The following is an 18,355-nucleotide window of genomic DNA, read 5'->3' on the forward strand; positions in this document are numbered from 1 at the left end:
GAAAGAAGTGAGATACCCTCAAGGATGAAAACGTCTGTCTCTAGACCTCTAGCTCCCGCTTCCAGGTTGACAGCCGGCCCCAAAAGCTCTAGATGCTTCTCCCTCATCCCGCTCTGCAGTGGCCTCAGGCCTCTCTGTCCGCCTCAACCCACCCCCCTCCCGCCGCCAGTCCCGGTCCCAGGCACGCAATAAAAAAGCGGTCCTCCGGGCTTTAATCCAGCACCGCCCGCGTCGGCCTCCCCGCCGCCGCCTCACCTGGGCCGGCAGGCGTCTCCTCAGCAAGCCCCGCGGCGGGCTGTCCTCGACGTACCGGCTGCGCCAGCCGAGTGGTCCTGAACGGAAGGCCCCGTCGGGGTTCGCGTGCGGCGCCGCGAGCCAGGCACGGGTCCCTCAGGCCCGGGAGCGCGTGGCCAGCCTTCGGAAGGGCGAGAAGGCGGCAGAAGAGACGCGGCGCCGGCGACCGGGGGGCATGTGGCGGGGAACCCAGAGCGAAGGAGTCCAGGCGCGGACGACGCCGGCGCTGAGGGGGCAGGGATCTCCAGGGGGCCGTTAGCAGCCTCTGGCAGCTTTTTGCATATTCATGAAGCCGAACAAGGCGGGCCGCCCGGGCTTGACTTGGAGAGGTTATGAATTATTCATGAGTAAGTGTCTCTCGCCCCACCCAGAAAGGCGTCGTTGACTATTCATGAGCCCGAAAGGGTTTGGGCTCGAAAAGGCCGTTGGGCATCCTTGTGAGAGATCTGAGAGAGACCTCGAGGAGCTGAGGTGAGGGCTGTGCAGAGGCAAGGTGCCCGGAGAAAGAGGGCGCTTGAGCATTGTTACTTCCGTGTTCTTAGGTTAATTTTTTTTTTTCTTTTCCTTTCCTTTTACTTGAGGCTTTAAGTTTGATTTGAAAGTATTTCGCTGAGCCCCGAAGTGCCCTGAGGAGAAGCGGGAAGGCGGCGGGGGGGGGGGGGGGGAGGGTGAGGAAAAAAACAAAGAGAAGCTTCTAGATAACACCCTCCCCACCCACCCCCGCCGCCCTCAGGGCTCGATTTCGAAAATTTTCGCATATACCAGGAAAAAAAAAAAAAAAAGAGTGGCGATAATTGTACTGTGAACACCAAAGTAGCTATTGAATTCAGATTTCGGTGGAAAAGGAGGATTGAGTCTTGGTGAGGAAGCTGCAAGGGTAATCAGCGGCCAGTCAGGAAGGGGCGGGGTGGGGGAGTGCGTTGGGTGTGGAGCTTTGGGGGTGAATTTAGCTAGGCCAGGTTTTCTCCAGACCTGGAGGTGTTCTGCCAGAACCAGTTCTTGCCAGAATCATCAGGAGATGACAGAGCTGGGGATGGGTCCGCACGGAATGACCTTGACTCCTTTTCCACCTTAACCGGGACGTGCCGTTTAATCTCCGTGGACTTTAGTTCCCCAAACAGTACAGGGGAGAAAGTGTCTAGAAACGCGAGATTAGCCAATCACCGACGTGTGTTCGGATGTGCAGAGCATGGGAGGGGGTACATCATGTACTCGCTGGTGAAAATGAAAATAAAGCTGGGTGCTTGCCCCTAAAGGAATTTCTTTCTTTCTTTCTTTCTTTCTTTCTTTCTTTCTTTCTTTCTTTCTTTCTTTCTTTCTTTCTTTCTTTCTTTCTTTCTTCTTCTTTCTTTCTTTCTTTCTTTCTTTCTCTTAATGTCTATTTTGAGAGAAAGCGAAAGAAAGCGAGTAGGGGAGGGGCAGAGAGAAAAGGAGAGCGAGAATCCCAAGCAGGCTCTGTTCAGTGAGCACAAAGCCCAACGGTTCTCATGACCTGGGCAGAAATGATGAGTCCCTGTCTTAATGAAGTGAACCACCCAGGCGCCTGCCCCTACAGGAATTTTTTATTTAATTAGGCTGAGAGTCTAATGTCTCCCCCCATTAGATCATCATCAATCTCTTGCCATGTGAACAGTATTATTTTACATCACTGTAATCCTAGATGATGACTGGCACATTGTGGTCACCCAGTAAATGTTGAATGAATGAATAATTGAAATAGCCTGAAGAAGATATTAAAAAACCAAAATAGCATGTACAAATACCCAGTTAATATAGTGGAAACCATTTATTCTGAGTGAGCTGGGAGAAGAAATTACCAGAGCCATGTGGGATTTATTAAAATGGTGAATGATAATTTGTGGAAGCAAACTCTGTGAAACCTCTGAGTAACTGGGTGATCTTTGACAAACCAAGTTCTTTAAAAAAAATTTTTTTTTAATGTTTATTTATTTTTGAGAGAGGGAGAATGCAAGTATGTGAGCGAGGGAGGGCAGAGAGACAGAGAGGGAGGTAGAATCCGAAGCAGGCTCTGCACTGTGGGGCTTGAACTCACCAACCATGAAAGAGATCAAGACCTGAGCTGCAGTTGGACACTCAACCGACTGAGCCACCCAGGTGCCTCAACAAACCAAGTTCTTTTGTTGAACTTCGTTTTCCTCTTCTCTATTGTCAAAATCCATGACCCATTTTGAATTAATATTTGTATACAATTTAGGTTGAGGGTTTTCTTTGTTTTGTTCTTTTTTTGGGGGAGGGGGGGGGTGTTCAGCCTATGCATGTCCTATTGTTCCAGTACTATTTGTTAAAAAGACTATCTTTCCTCCACTAAATTGACTTTCCTTTTCTTTAAAGTGAAGAGATTGGATTGTCTGTAGAGGATGTGTCCTTTCCCTTCCAATTCTATGTTGCTGAGCCCATTTAGGTCAAAATGTACTTCCTTTCAGTAAAGCCATCCTTCCAATCAGGCAAGAAAGATCATCTAGTTGCATTTATTAGAATCCAGCTATTCGATATTACTCATTTGAGAGAAAGGGGATTTGTTGGGAAAAAATGGTTTTGGAAGATTGAGAAAGATGGGTGGGGAGTGTTAGGAAATCAACTATTATTGTCTTCGGGCAAACATAATAAAACTGGTTTTTGCTTCACTCACAATGGCCAAAGAAGGAAAAAAGTGGCTTAGGCTTTAATGCGCTGAACAGTAGCTGGTTAATCTTTATCTGAATCTTGGATTCACACATAAAAGGGTAAAACAGTAAGCAACTGTGTCACCATTTTAAATAGGGCAGTTGAGATGTAGGTCAAGAGGTAAGCCTAGCATGAGTCTTTATCTGAGAAAGCACAGAAATCTTTTCTCTTTCTCAAGATCATAATTCTTGTCACAGAGTAGACAAGCATAAAAATGAAAGATATTGATGCCCTGTGACGTTTCAGATGTTTGTGGGTCAAATATGCAAGCAAATATATAAGTGAAAGACATTTGAAAGTTAGAGTTCTGTTCTTCAAATCCATAGTTATGAAATCTCTCCTAGGTTTTTAGATAATGAGTTAGAACAAGGTGATAAAAAACAATCATGGGGCGCCTGGGTGGCGCAGTCGGTTAAGCGTCCGACTTCAGCCAGGTCACGATCTCGCGGTCCGGGAGTTCGAGCCCCGCGTCAGGCTCTGGGCTGATGGCTCAGAGCCTGGAGCCTGTTTCCGATTCTGTGTCTCCCTCTCTCTCTACCCCTCCCCCGTTCATGCTCTGTCTCTCTCTGTCCCAAAAATAAATAAACGTTGAAAAAAAAAATTAAAAAAAAAAACCAGAGTTATTCTCTAAGAGTGCATGATCTGTAGTGTCATACCTCCTGGGGCTGTTAGCTTGTGAGCTTTCAAAATTAAGCAGAGTTTGTACTTGAATAGGAGACTTCCACAAAACACCTGCTCAAAGGGAAAACAACAGTAACAACAGAATAGTTAGAGGTTGAAAAGAACCTCGCTATTAAAAAAAAAATTTTAGATACATTTTGCCTTCCTAAAGCGAACTCATTCTAGAAAAACAGAAAAAGACACAAAGACACTACTGTATTTAGAAATAAGCAAGCCCAACAACTAGGAAGGCACTGGTAGTGCATCATTTTATTTATTTACCTATATTTATTTATTTTGAGAGAGAGAGCATGCATGAAATGTGGGGGAGGGGCAGAGGGAAGAGAGAGAGAGAATCTTAAACAGACTCCATGCCCAGAACAGAGCTTGACGTGGGGCTCCATCTCATGACTATGAGATCACAATCTGAGCTGAAATCAAGAGTTGGACACTTAACGGATTGAGCCACCTAGCTTCCTGGGTAGTGCGTTATTTTAGGTGGGATGAAAGCAAAAAGGGATTTTATTTTGGGGAGTCATTGTAGAAAACCCCTAAATTATGAGTCAGAGTTTCTTGAGTTTTATTTTCAGTTCTATCACTAAATGTTTGATTGACCCTAAGTCAGTTGACTTCTCTGGACCTTGATTTCCTCATCTAGAAAATTAGGTGTTTGGAGTAGATGACATTCAAAGTTCCTTCTACCTATTTTTTTTAGTTTTTTTATTTTTTATTTTTAACGTTTATTTATTTTTGAGACAGAGAGGACAGAGCATGAACGGGGGAGGGTCACAGAGAGGGAGACACAGAATCTGAAACAGGTTCCAGGCTCTGAGCCGTCAGCACAGAGCCCGACGTGGGGCTCGAACTCACGGACCGCGAGATCGTGACCTGAGCCGAAGTCGGCGGCTTAACCGACTGAGCCACCCAGGCGCCCCTCCTTCTACCTATTAATATTAATATTCTGTAATTCTTTTCTAGATGCTTAATTCTTCCTTGTTCTTGTAGTATCTCTCTATTGATTCAGGAGATACTTATTGAGCATCTATTTTGTTTCAATACTGTAATCGTGCTGAGGATTCAAGAATGAAGTAAAGCAGGGGCGCCTGAGTGGCTCAGTAGGTTGAGTGTCCGACTTCAGCTCAAGTCACGATCTCGCAGTTTGTGAGTTCAAGCCCCGCGCATGCTCTGTGCTGATGGCTCAGAGCCTGGAGCCTGCTTTGGATTCTGTGTCTCCCTGTCTTTCTGCCCCTCCCACGCTCATTCTCTGTCTCTCTCCGTCTTTCAACAATAAACATTAAAAAAAAAATTTTTTTAAAGAATGAAGTAAAGCAGACACAAGAGGTCACATATTACATGGCTTCATTATATGAAATGTCCAGAATAGGCAAATCCATAGAGATGAAACATGGATTAGTGGTTGCAAGGTGTCGGGGAGGAGAGAGTGGGGAGTGATTGGTAATGGGGACAGAGTTTCTTTTTGGGGAACAAAAGTCTTCTAGAATTAATAGTGACAGTTGCAAAACCCTGAATATACCAAGATCCACTAAATTGTACCTTAAAAAAACTTTGAAAAATAAATGAGCTAGACAGACACAACTTTACTCTCATGTTAGCTCACAGTAGGGTGGGATGGATACATAAATACAACCATGATACAGTATATATTACAATGGGCACATAACCCAACTTGCTCGCTGTAGTGAATCAGGAAATATTCCTTGAGAACATTATACTAAACCATGTCCAGGAGATAAGTAAGAATTGAGAATGGAGGAGAATGTTTCAGGCAGAAGGAATATTGCAAAAGCCTGAAAGCTGTAGAGAATATGGTCCTTTAGGGTAATCAAAGTAGATAAGAATAGCTGATTCATAAAAGTGTAAGGGAAAATGGTTAGAGATGTGGCTAAGAAGGCATGAGCCAGATCTTGAAGCCATGGTAAGGAGTTTGGATTTTATCCTGAGCAAAGTGGGAAACCATTGAAGAATTTCAGTCTAAGAAGTTACATAATCAAGTTCACAATTTAGAAAGAAAACTTTGGCTGCGGTACAAAAAACAGCCCAGAGAAGGGCAGGATCAATGACAGGCAGACTAGACTGGTGGTTGTAGCAGTCCAGACAAAAGATGAGGCTAATCTGATCTAAAGCAGAGATAACAGCATGTATAAAGTGAGTAATGGACATATTTGATAAATGTTAAGGAGACTGGATGTGGAAATGAGAGAGGGAACAGAGTTGAGTCATAGTTTTTAGGCTTGAACAGTTAGGTATTTGATGATGTCATTTACTGAGCTAGGGAACAGAAATAGGTTTTGGGGGGAAAGAGCTGACATTTAGATGTGTTGGGAACATCAAAGTGGAACTGTCTCATAGACTGAGGTATAGATTTCTAACTCCTCAGAGAGACCTGGGCTCCTTATATCCAATCATGTGAATAGATATAGTAATTGAAACAATGGGAATGTGTTTGTTCATCCAGGGAGTGTGTTTAGAAGTAAGAAAAAAAAAAAAAAGAGCTCCTAGTACAGAACCCTGAACACAAATGTTAAGAAATGGGCGAGGGAAAAAGTCTGAAATAGACAATGAGAAGGAACAACTGGAAGGCTGGAAGAAAACTAGGAGTTCAAATATTAACATAAGATTTTAAAAAAATAAACATGCTTTATTACTTATAATGAAATATTTGTCAGTGTTCTAAGTGCCCTATATATAATGACTCATTTAGTCTCCCACAACCCTGTGAAGCTGGTACTATTACTATCCTTGTTTTAAGGTGGGGAAACTGAGGCACACAATCTGCCCAAGATGATATGGCAAGTTAATTGCAGACTGAAATTTGATCCTAGATAGTGTGACTCCAGAAGTGTGCAAGTACTTAATCATTATGCTAGGTATGCTCTCTGGACGTACACATCCCCATATAAACATTGTAAGAGCCCTGAGAAGTTGGATTTATTGTCTCTGTTTTACAAAAAAGGAAACTGAGGCCCAGGGTGATTGTGTGATATGGCCAAGTTACAAAGCTGCTAGATAGTTGAACAGAATTTGAACCTAGGTTCCTTAACTCCAAAGCTGCTTTCTACTACATTATACTGCTGTTTATTTCTCTCTTCACACACACATATATGTGTAAATAAAATTTAACTTTACTTATTTTAGAAATGTTAATTCCTCAGGTATTTACCAAATGCTAATAGTAACCAGCTTTGAATCCTTTCTCAAAAACAAGTGCCCTGATTTGTCTCAGAGTTTTCAGTGATAGTATCAGTTTAATCCAGGTTTCTGTACATTCCTATATAGATATAATGTCCTAGCCATTATGTCCTAATTGAATGATGCTTTTTTCAGCGCTTGATTCTTTAGAAATGCCATCAGAATGTCTTATGATCATAGACATTTTTTTTTAAGTTTATGTATTTAAGTAATCTCTACACCCAACGTAGGGCTCAAACTCACAATCCCCGAGATTATGCTCTACTGACTGAGTCGGCCAGGCACTCCCATAGATAGATTTTTTTTTAAAATCAATGAAGAAATCTATTTAAAAATTCTTCTCATTATTATTTATTATTTTTTTAATGTTTATTTATTTATTTATTTAGAGAGGCAAAAAAAGAATCCCAAGTAGGCTCAGCACTGTTAGCACAGAGCCTAATGTGGGGTTCCATCCCATGAACTGTGAGATCATGACCTGAGCTGAAATCAAGAGTTGGAGGCTTAACCAACGGAGGCACCCAGGTGCCCCTATTCTTCTTATGTGTTGTCTCTAAGACTAATAACTACCCCAGGAGGGGGTCATTTACATGGCTTAATGGACCAGAACTAGGGCTTAAACTTCTGTAGTTCCTTATTTTGCTCATTTTATTTCTTGAAGTTTTAAGGGAAAAAATTGATGTGTTGAGTCAGATTTGAAGGTTATACACAGAAATGAAAGCTATATTTTGAAGTCAACAAAAGACACCTGGCAATGTTTAAGGACTAAAGGACTGTTAGGTGGTTTTCAGTGTCCTACAGGATATTGTAAAAGAGTGTCCCCTAGTGCTGATCTGAAGAAGTAATTTGAGAGAAATTAAATATTACTTGTTTATAATCTCTATCACCATCTTGTGGCCGTGTCCTCAAATAATTCTGCCTTTTATTTGCAAAATCATCCAGAATCTTGCATTGTTCAATATGCAAAAGAAGGTCACAGGCTATCCTGGGTGATCCAGAATGGAATTACTTTAAATAGGTTATTTGGTCAGAACTCCATAACTTGAAAAGCAGCCCCAATACAAATTAAATTAAGATCAGTGGCACCTGGGTGGCTCAGTTGGTTGAGTGTCCGACTTTGGCTCAGGTCATGATCTCACAGCTCGTGAGTTCGAGCCCCACGTCGGGCTCTGTCCTGACAGCTCGGAGCCTAGAGCCTGCTTTGGATTCAGTGTCTCCCTCTCTCTCTGCCCCTAACCCACTCACATTCTGTCTCTGTCTCTCTCAAAAATAAATGAACATTAAAAAATTTTTTTAAATAAATAAAGATCTTTGAAAAGAAAAAGGGAATTTGCTTCTTTGTTTATGCCAGTGAAGCAATAGAAGTGCAAACCAGATGTATTTCTTTCTTTTTTTTTTTATAACTTAAAGTCCCTCCGTTTTATTTATTTTTTTTTTAGTATACTCTACCCCCAATGTGGGGCTCAAACCCATGACTCCAAGATCAAGTCACATGTTCTACCGATTGAGCCAGCCAGGCACCTCAAAACTAGATGTATTTTCAACATTCATTTTTTTTATTATATTAAAATATGCATAATATAAAATTCACCACCTCAACCATTCTCAAGTATACAATGCAGTGGCGACTAAGCGCATCATGGCGTGTGCAAACAACACTGCTGTCCGTCCTAGAAAATTTTCATCAGCCTGAACAGAAACTGTGTGTCCTTTAAACATCACATTCCTTCTATCCTTCAGCCCTTTGTAACCTCTATTCTACTTTGTCTCTATGAAGTTGACTACTTTGGGCACCTCTACCTCATGTAAGTGAAATCATGCAATATTTGTCCTTTTGTGTCTGGCTTATTTCACTTAGCATAATGTTTTCAAGTTTCATCCATGTTGTACCATGTATCAGAATTTCATTCCTTTTTAAGACTTGTATATACCATTGTATATACCACATTAAAAAAAATCCATTCAACTGTTGATGGACATTTGGGTTGTTTCCATCTTTTGGGTATTGTAAATAATACTGCTATGAACATTGGTATACAAGTATTTGACTCTCTGCTTTCGGTTCTTTTGGGTATACCTAGAAGTGGAATTGCTGAATAATATGATAATTCTGTTTAACTTTTTGAGGAACTGCCAAAATGTTTTTTACAGTAGCTGTATGATTCCCACCAGCAATGCACAAGGGTTCCAAGTTTTCCACATCCTCACCAACACTTGCTATTTTCCATTTTTTTTAGAAGAGCCATCCTAATGGGTGTGAAGTGTGAACTTTAACTTTTGAGTTACCTTTGAAAGCCAATTACACATGAAGTTAAATCAAGAAATCTTTTTAAGTTTATTTATCGAGAGAGAGAATGTGCATGTGCATGTACGCGAATGGGAAGGGGCAGAGAAAGAGGAAGAGAGAGGATCCCAAGCAGGCTCCATGCTGCCAGCACAGAGCCCAACGCGGGGCTCGAATGCATGGAACCACCAGGTCGTGACCTGAGCCAAAATCAAGAGTCGGATGCTTAACTGACTGAGCCGCCCAGGCGCCCCTCAAAAACATTTCTCGAATTGGGTCACCTGGGTGGCTCAATCAATTAAGCACGTCCAGTTCTTGATTTCCACTCAGGTTGTGATCTCAGGGTCATTAGATTGAGCCCTGTGTTGGGCTCTGAGCTGGGCACGGAGTCTACTTAAGATTCCCTCTCTCCCTCTATCGCTCGTGCTCTCTCCTTCCCTCTGTTTCTCTAAAAAACAAAAAAGGAAAAAAAAAAGAAGTGTTTTGAACTCCTGCTATATATATTTATATAGCCACACACACAGAACACAGTTGCCCTCTAAGGGAATAAAAAGGATGAGTAAAATATATTCTTGAGTGGTGACTGGGTGGCTCAGTCAGTCTGACTTTGGCTCAGGTCATGATCTCACAGCTAGGCTGGTGACTTCAAGCCCTGCATTGGGCTCTGTGCTGACAGCTGAAAGCCTGGAGCCTGCTTCGGATTCTGTTTCTCCCTCTCTCTCTCTCTCTCTCTCTCTCTCCCTCACTCATTCACTCTGTGTCTCTCTCTCTCAAAAATGAATAAACATTGAAAATTTTTAAAAAATATATATTGTTGAATCTTTAGGTAATTTACCATGTATTTTTCTCCTTCAAATGTATTTGGGAACAAGCAAATCAACTTAAATTCTCACTGGGTGGTTGGAAATACTAGTCTAGAGATCGTAAGCCAAATTTATAGAAAACTGGTAGTGGAGATAAAAATGGTTATTAAACTAATTTTCCAAAGAACATAGTCAATGCTAATTATATAGTCCTTCTTTTGGAAAAGTCACAAAAAAGGTTATTTTGGCAAAGTCTCTAATTTTTTTTCACCCCCACAGGTTTGACTTGTTAAAAGAATCTTGATACATTACTACAATGGCCACTGCTCAGCTCTCTCGCTCTATCAAAATTCACAAAGCATCTAAGGTATTTACTAAGAATTAAACGAAAATCAATGACTATTTAGTGAGTTCAGAATCATGACTTTAATCTTCGGTGTTTTTTTAAATAGCAGTTTTATCAGTTAATTGGCACATAATATTCTGGCAGAGTATGTCTACATTTTAACTGCCTAATGGGCTGAGGATGTTCAAGAAATTAGAATAGATTCCTACAAAGTGACTGGGTGCTTGTTTCATGCTCATATGTTTAGATTTTCTAGAGTAAAAGAAATCAGGAACAAAAAAGATGTTTAAAGAGAACAGTTCTCTGTTAGATCCTCATTTCCTGAAACAATTAGGAAATTTTTGATATGCACCATGATGTAATTTTAAGGACTGAAGGAAAGAGCACTGAGAAGAACTTGGAGGCTGGGCCCCTGGGGGAGCATGCCAGAGTCAGGCATCCTTCCCGAGTTCACAAGGGCAGGTCTGTCTTGTCCCATGACATTCATTAATGAATCATTCATTTATTAATTAAGAGCTTGGTATTATATAATACATATTATAAATAAATCTTTATCTCCCAGAAGTTTAGAATCTGGTAAAGGAAATAAGATTTAAAGGAGTCAAGCCAATATAGAAAGCAGTATATACATTATATATGTGAAAAAGAGTAAAACAATACAAATTATAGGAAGTTAGAGATTTTGTATAGACTGGAATAGTTTGTATATTACTCATGAAGGAAATGTGATGTAAGGTAGACTTTGAATAATAAAAAGGATTTGAGTAGAGGAGAGAGAAGAGAACTCTATGAGGAAAACCTACCAACATGCTTTGGCTCAAAATGAGAAATGAACATTTTAGAGAATAATGAAGAACGTATCCTTACTGGAGTGGAGAGACATCATGTTGGGCAGAAAAAGGAAATAAAACCGAATGGGAACTTTGGAAACAAATTAATATGGATCTTAAAAGCCAAGCTAAGGAATTTATGCTTTATTCTTTACTTTTTTTTTTAAGTTTTTAAAAAAATTTATTTAATCTCTACACCCAGTGTGGGGCTCAAACTCACAACCTCAGGATCAAGAGTTGCATGCTCCTCCTACTGAGCCAGCCAGGCGCCCCTGCTTTATTCTTCAGTCAGGAGAGAATAAAATTGGGGTACCTGGGTGGCTCAGTTGGTTAACATCCAACTCTTGATTTTAGCTCAGGTCATGATCTCACAGGTTTGTGGGATTGAGCCCTGTTTTGGCCTCTGGGCTGACAGCGGGGAGCCTGCTTGGGATTCTCTCTCTCCCTCTCTCCCACTCACACTTGCTCTCTCTCCCAAAATAAATAAATAAATATTTATTTAAAAAAGAGAGTGAATAAAATAATTGTTTTAGGAATATTAAGCTGAAGCAAACAAAGGCAAGATTCCAGCTGAAGGAGAATTAGGGCAGAGAGAAAGTAGTCATCTTTCTGGCTTGAATTCAATATACTCACTGGATTCCTGATCTCATTTGGTTTCCTAAGTGTGCTTCCTTCCTGGGGGGAAATGCTGAGCTGGGTATATATATATGAATTACAGTCAGCTTGGGAGTTATTTTCTCTCTGTAAATTAACAAATTGATGTTTTAATATAAACAGATCTTTGTAGTTTGGACTGAATGAACTATTTCCAGTAAGTTTTAAGTGACTGTATGATTTTGTTATTTGATACTTAAAACAACAATAATAACAATTCTAGAAGCTAACATTTATTCAGCATTTGCCATGTACTGGGCACTGTGCCAAGGGCTTTATATTATTGTTTCAATTAAACCTCACAATAAGGTGGAAACTGAAGCTCAGAGAAGTAAAGTAATTGTCTTAGGTCATGTAACTTGACAGCTGAGCTGTCAAACATCGCGTATGTCATTAGCACACTGTCTTGTTAAAATAGCTTGACATAGTGTTTTTTATTGTCAAGTCAGTATTTTCATGTATTTGACATTTATGAAAACATCAATGATGACCCTTAAGGTATTAGATCAGTTGAGCTAAGAAAAATAAGAACAGTTGAGCTAAGAAAAATAATCCCTAGGATATAGAAAAATAACAGAACTTTAGAGGGCTTTTCTAACTATTGATCTTCATTACTGCAAATGGCCTTTTAGATTCTATATTTAAAGTAAATGTCTTTATACTTCCAGGTTATTTAATTTTACAAATGGTTATTACTCAAGTGTTACCTTTAAGTTTTGGCAAGTTTTCAGTAAGGTGCCATATATAGATGCCACGCCAACTATTACCCACTTACTCAAAAAGACCTTAATTTCTGAGGCTCTGTCAGTACAAAAAGCGGTTTTCTGTAAAATTTTACATGCACACACATGCACACCACATACATACCTAATTCCCCTTCAGCTTTAAGTTTTCCTACTTCTGCGATAGCTTAATATTCCTAAAACAATTCTTTTACTCACTTTCCTGATCAAATCCACTGACTTCCCATTGATTGTAAAATAAACCATAAATTCCTTAGCCTGGCTTTTAAGATCCATACTGATTTGTCCCCAAAGTTCCTATCATACATGCAAGAGTATTAGAATTTTATATTATTTTATTTTATTATATATTTTTATTTATTTTATTGTATACTTATTATATGTTATTATTTTATTATATACTTTTTAACAACAGAATATAATATAATTTGATAATTCGTACCAAAGAACGAAGTTTATATAGCAAAATCATGACTAGAATGTCTTTTGGATATAGCTATAGAAAAGCTTTTTGTGAGTTCTTCATCATCAAAGGCATATTTGCGGGTAGTACCTGCCTCTAAGTAACAGGATTATTAAAACTTCAACAGATGAAACTGTGTAGTATAGTAAAAAGACCTCTGAATTTGATTAAGATCATCAGAGACTTAACCATCCTGACTTCTAACAGCATGGAAGTAGTTTCACTTACTTTGTATTTTATATCGATGAAGTCATACAGTAGCGCTCATTTGTATGTGGTCTCTTTTGCTCAGATTTGTCTGTGAGAGTTATCATATTGTTAAATATGTTATTAAATTGTTAAATATATTTGTAGATTGTTAAATATAGTTGTAGATCATTCATTCTCATTTCCGTATATTATTCCATTACAGGAATATATGACAATTTGTTCATCCATTCTTTTGTTGATGGGCATTTGGACAGTTTCCATTTTGGGTCTATTACAAATAATGCTATTATGAACATTCTTTTGGTGAGCATAGGTATGCGTATCTGCCAGGTGTATATCTATGAGTGAAATATAGGTCATAGAACATGTGTATCTTTAGCTTTAGTAGATACCACTGAGCAAATTTTCCAAAGAGGTTGTACCCATTTATGCTCCTATAACCAGTGTTTCAAAGTTTTGATTGATTTATATCCTTGTCAACATTTGGTATTTTCTGATTTTTAAAAACTTTAGCCATTTTGGTAGGTAGTGTAGTGTTATCTAATTGTGGTTTTAATGTGCATTTCCCTCATGAAGTTTGAGTGCTATTTGTTGGCCATTTGGATATCCTGTTTTATGAAGTGTCTTATCAAGTCTTTTGTCCATTTTTCTTTTTGGTTTTCTGTCTTTTCCTTAGTGAATTTTAGGAGTTCTTCCTATATCCTGGATATGGGTCCTTTGCAGATATATGTATTGAGAATATCTTCTCCCATGTTCTCTTTGAACAGAAGTTCTTAAGTTTGATATAGTCTAATTCATCAATATTTAGAAAATACTTTAAAAATAAAATGTATTGACAAATGCCAGCTGGAGTTCATGAGACATATTTTGTGCTTGGATTAAATAAGAGCAAAAAACAGTCTCAGACTAATTAATTGTTACAAAAATGATCAAATTTTCATTTTTATTTTTATACATGTACACAGTAAATACTGAATATGACAAACATGTTGAAGTGATAACTCAAGATGCAAAACAAACTATCAGCAAATATTCTATATGAATTTAAGTTGGTAGAAAATTCTTATATGCTGAAGTAAAATTTTTGTGTCTGTCACTCTCTGACATTCCTAATATGGCATACCATTTCTTAGGGCAGACTATCCAGTCAGTTAAGAATAACTGTATGAATTTTTCAATATATCATACATACACACATATAATTTAGAAGGAAGCTATTATTAGCACTCATACATTTTATAGAAGGCTATCTGATATCTTACAGAACTTTAATATTCTAACTTCTTACCTTAGTATCCTGCAAAACTCTATCAAAGTACAAAAACATGGAGATACATGGTAGTAGAATAGTAAATGAATAGTAGTTCCACATAGGTAGAGTAGGGTGTATAGGAGAGGATAGGGAGTAGGAGCAGAGAGGAGGGAGTGGCAAATGAGGCAAGAGAGCTAGGCAAAGATAAGACTGATAGTTCTTTTTTTTTAATTTTTTTAAACATTTATTCATTTTTGAGAGGCAGAGCATGAGTAGGGGAGGGGCAGAGAGATAGGGAGACACAGAATCCGAAGCAGGCTCTAGGCTCTGAACTGTCAGCAGAGCCCGATGTGGGGCTCAAACTCATGGACCGAACTCACGGACCGTGAGATCATGACCTGAGCCAAAGTTGGAAGCATAACCAACTGAGCCACCCAGGCGCCCCAAGACTGATAGTTCTCAAATGCTCCACTAAGGTACTTGAACTCTATCCTATATGAACACTGGTCATGTCATAATAAGATTTATATTCTTTAAAGTTAATGATGGCAATATGAAGGACAGAGTGAATGAAAGTAACTGTTGGCAGAGAGATCGGGGCTACAGCATGTAATAAACGGGAGAAGTAAATATGTCCTAAGTCAAGGCAGTGACAGTGAGAAGGGAAAGGAGAAGATATATTTGAGAACTCTTTTAGAGAGAATTATAGGGTTTAGTGCTTGGAAATGGGGTATGAACTATGAACAAGAAAGAGAAGCCAAAGATGATTCAACTTCTACCCTGGATGATTGGAGTGGAGGCTGATTAATTTGTCTGGGAATGAAACTTGGGATCAGGTTTCAGTGAAAGGTGATAGAGATAAGTTGAGTTTGAGGGTTCTACAAAGTGGCCTAGGAGTAGATGTTCACGAAACAGAAACACAGAAGTAGGGCTTAAACAGACATAAAGATTTGAAGTCTTCTCTGTATGGGCTATAGCTGAAGCAGTGAAACTAGATGAGATTACCCAAAAAGTGAGAGCTATGCAAAGAGAAAGGACTGAAGAGAGAATTTAAAGGGCAGAAAAACTGGAAAAAATAAGAGATTGAGATAGATACAAAGGGATATGTGAAAAATCAAAAGAAAACTGTTATGGCAGCTGAAAAGGAAAAGGGAAGATGTGGGAAGTGTCAAACACTGCAGAGAAGTTACATAGTAAGAGGACAGAAGAGGTTGATGATAGGATGTACTTGATGACTTTGGAGAGAATGTAGGGGGTAAAAGATTGTATTGGGGATCTGAGGAGTATGTGAAAAGGAAGGAGATTATGTAATCATAGTAAAGCTCCAGTTTCACCTCAAACCCATGGATCATTGTGAAGTAAATTATACTAGTCTTGAATTGCTTGGGTAACTGTCCCTGCTTTTCTTCTCTGTCTTACCTATAAAGATCAACTTTAATGCAGTTTTCAAAGCCCTGTTTCCTTTTGATTATCTGTAAAGGTATCAGATTTGAAGTCTTGAAAAATCTTTCCATCATATCTGTGGTAAAGGCATGATGGCTGAATATATTAAAGAATACTAATCTTTTTCATCTTTTTCTTTTTTTCCCCAGGAAACAGTTTTTCCATCCCAAATCACTAATGAGCATGCGTCATTGATAATGGTGAAGAAACTTTTTGCTACTTCTATCTCATGTATAACATATCTAAGGGGCCTGTTTCCAGAGAGCTCTTATGGAGAACGCCATTTGGATGGTAAAGTTTAACTCAGTGATTATCTTGGCTGTTGTAGCCTTTTTCTTTACTTGGTAAGAGTAAACCTTTCATTTTTCACAGAGTGTGCTAATTCCAAGTCATGAGCATGTTCTTCAAGATCAGTTTGCTAATTTATTTATTTATTTATTTTTATTTATTTATTTATTTATTTATTTATTTATTTATTTATAAGTAGGCTCTGAGCCCAGAGCAGAGCCCAACACGGGGTCTGAACTCACAACCCTGAGGCCAAGGACCTGAGCTGAGATCAACAGTCAGACACTCAACCGACTGAGCCACCCAGGCACTCCTTCCTTTTTTTTTTTTTTAAGATTTTATTTTTAAGTAATCTCTATACCCAACATGGGGCTTGAACTTACAACCCCAAGATCAAGAGTTGGTTGCGTGCTCTTCCAACTGAGCCAGGCAAGCGCCCCTCATTTTCCATTTTAACTTAACTATGTTTAGTGGTTCTACTTATAGGAATCATTACTTCCTAGCTGGATACCAAATGACAGACTGAGAAGAAAATAAATCTGTATAGACAAGCCCAGTAATTCTAAACCATACCTATAAAAGCAGCAGCTGGATCAAAATCTATTTGGGCGCTGTAGATTTGCACTATTTTGTGCCTCAGTTAAGTTTGTTTTCTGAGGTTTACTTTGGCATTGAGGAAGTTTAATGCAGCCAGGTGAAAAACTCTTCATACTGTTGACACATATAAATATGCTGGAAGAAAAGCATGTTCATGCCAAACCCGTTTGTTGATAAACATGGAGAGACAATTATTATTCTAATAGTGCTTTTCTTTTCTCAATTGCCAGGTCTCCTACTTTCCTCTCTTTTATTTCTTGTGTCTTAAACTTATGATCTCATTTCCTTATATTACAAGCTGTTTCTGGCTCCTTTCCTTCACTTGTATTGAAAGAAAAAAAAATGTACCTAGGACTCTTCAATTTTTTAGAATCTTTTATTATTAGCTTTAAAAGCTGAATTGTGATAACAATTCAGAAAAATCTTGCTGATTTGTCACTAAAATGGGAACTATCATTTAGGAAAATAAATGTAAAGAGCTAGAAGTTTCCTTGTAAGATCATATTTTTCAAGATCTAACTTAAAGTTCCTCACATCTGTATTTAATGATATACCTTGGCCTCATTCCAATTTAATTTTCTTAACATTTGATTCTCTATACTAGCATCAATGAAAGGCATGTGGTGCTATAAATACAAAAACATGATATTTGCAGTCATGACAACTTCATTTGTGTCATGTCTTCTTTTGATCTATAGAAAATAAATCTGTAATTGTGAATATGTTTATATGTAGCACAGAGTTGCATTTCTCTTCATTTGGAACAGAATTGGGATAAATTGGAAAAAGACATTTTTGGGGTAATTAATTAAGGGTTTATTGTGCGTCAGTCACTACCCTAGGCATGGTAAGGAGATGAAATGTTAAAAAACAAAATTCAACTGAATGCATTTGAAGATCTAATTGGTTTTATTCAATAATTCATGAATAGTGCAATATCCAATGTAGCAAATAGAAATAGTTCTAAGAAGCTGTACAAAATGGAAAACTATTATAGGCAGGGTGGGACAAGGAAGTCATTAGTAAAAGAAAAGAAAAGTTTGTATCAGGCAGGGTCACCTTCCTTGGGGGGGTGGGGAAAAGGCAGGGGTCTATCCTGCAGATTACCTCACTAGGGTTGATCAGGAAATTCCAGATTGACTGGTTAAAGTTTACATTCCTGCAATTAAGTCTTGGTTTGCTCTTTGTGGGGGGCAAGTGTTTCCATTTCAGGCCCTTTCTCTCTCTGTCTCTGTCTCTGTTTCTCTCTCTGTCTCTCTCTCTTTCTTTCATTCAACATGGGTAACACTATTACTTATGGCTTTATTTTTTGTGATAATTTTAGTGGAGGTTATATGTTTCCCTCTCAATGTTTGTACTTAAAGTAGCATACATCATAAATATGTTCAGTTCTCCTATGTCACTCTTTTTGGTAATCTCTAAATATTATACCAATATAGAGTAATTTTCATGTATCTCAATAGAGATAGAGGAGACATCAATTTTAGAACAGGAAAACAACATGAAAAGGTGAAGTGACATGCAAAGTCATACCCGTATCAGTGATTGATTTTAGAGTGATCTAAACCAAAACTCTTTAAAAAAATTTTTTTG

The 18,355-nt window shown here is 38.7% G+C and overlaps 1 protein-coding gene and 1 long non-coding RNA gene across 8 annotated transcripts in view; one reads left to right on the forward strand and one right to left on the reverse strand.

Annotated features, from left to right (window-relative positions):
* LOC115528259 overlaps positions 1 to 415 on the reverse strand; it is an 86,960-nt gene extending 86,545 nt beyond the window's left edge. For both annotated transcript variants that reach the window (XR_003973191.1, XR_003973190.1), the window contains exon 1: positions 256 to 415. This is a non-coding gene — a long non-coding RNA (uncharacterized LOC115528259). The remainder of the gene's footprint in view (positions 1 to 255) is intronic.
* Positions 416 to 660: 245 nt separating this feature from the next.
* Positions 661 to 18,355, forward strand: part of HORMAD2 (HORMA domain containing 2) — an 83,730-nt gene continuing 66,035 nt past the window's right edge. For 5 of the 6 annotated variants that reach the window (XM_030336852.1, XM_030336853.1, XM_032595410.1 and 2 more), the window contains exons 1-3: positions 661 to 765; positions 10,216 to 10,303; positions 16,027 to 16,168. In XM_030336852.1, coding sequence (XP_030192712.1) covers positions 10,253 to 10,303; positions 16,027 to 16,168 — 193 coding nt within the window. In that variant the 5' untranslated portion in view covers positions 661 to 765; positions 10,216 to 10,252. The remainder of the gene's footprint in view (positions 766 to 10,215; positions 10,304 to 16,026; positions 16,169 to 18,355) is intronic. The other variant, XM_032595409.1, reaches the window with a different exon arrangement.

This window comes from Lynx canadensis, chromosome D3 (assembly GCF_007474595.2).
Source record: "Lynx canadensis isolate LIC74 chromosome D3, mLynCan4.pri.v2, whole genome shotgun sequence".
NCBI classification, from domain to species: Eukaryota; Metazoa; Chordata; class Mammalia; order Carnivora; family Felidae; genus Lynx; species Lynx canadensis.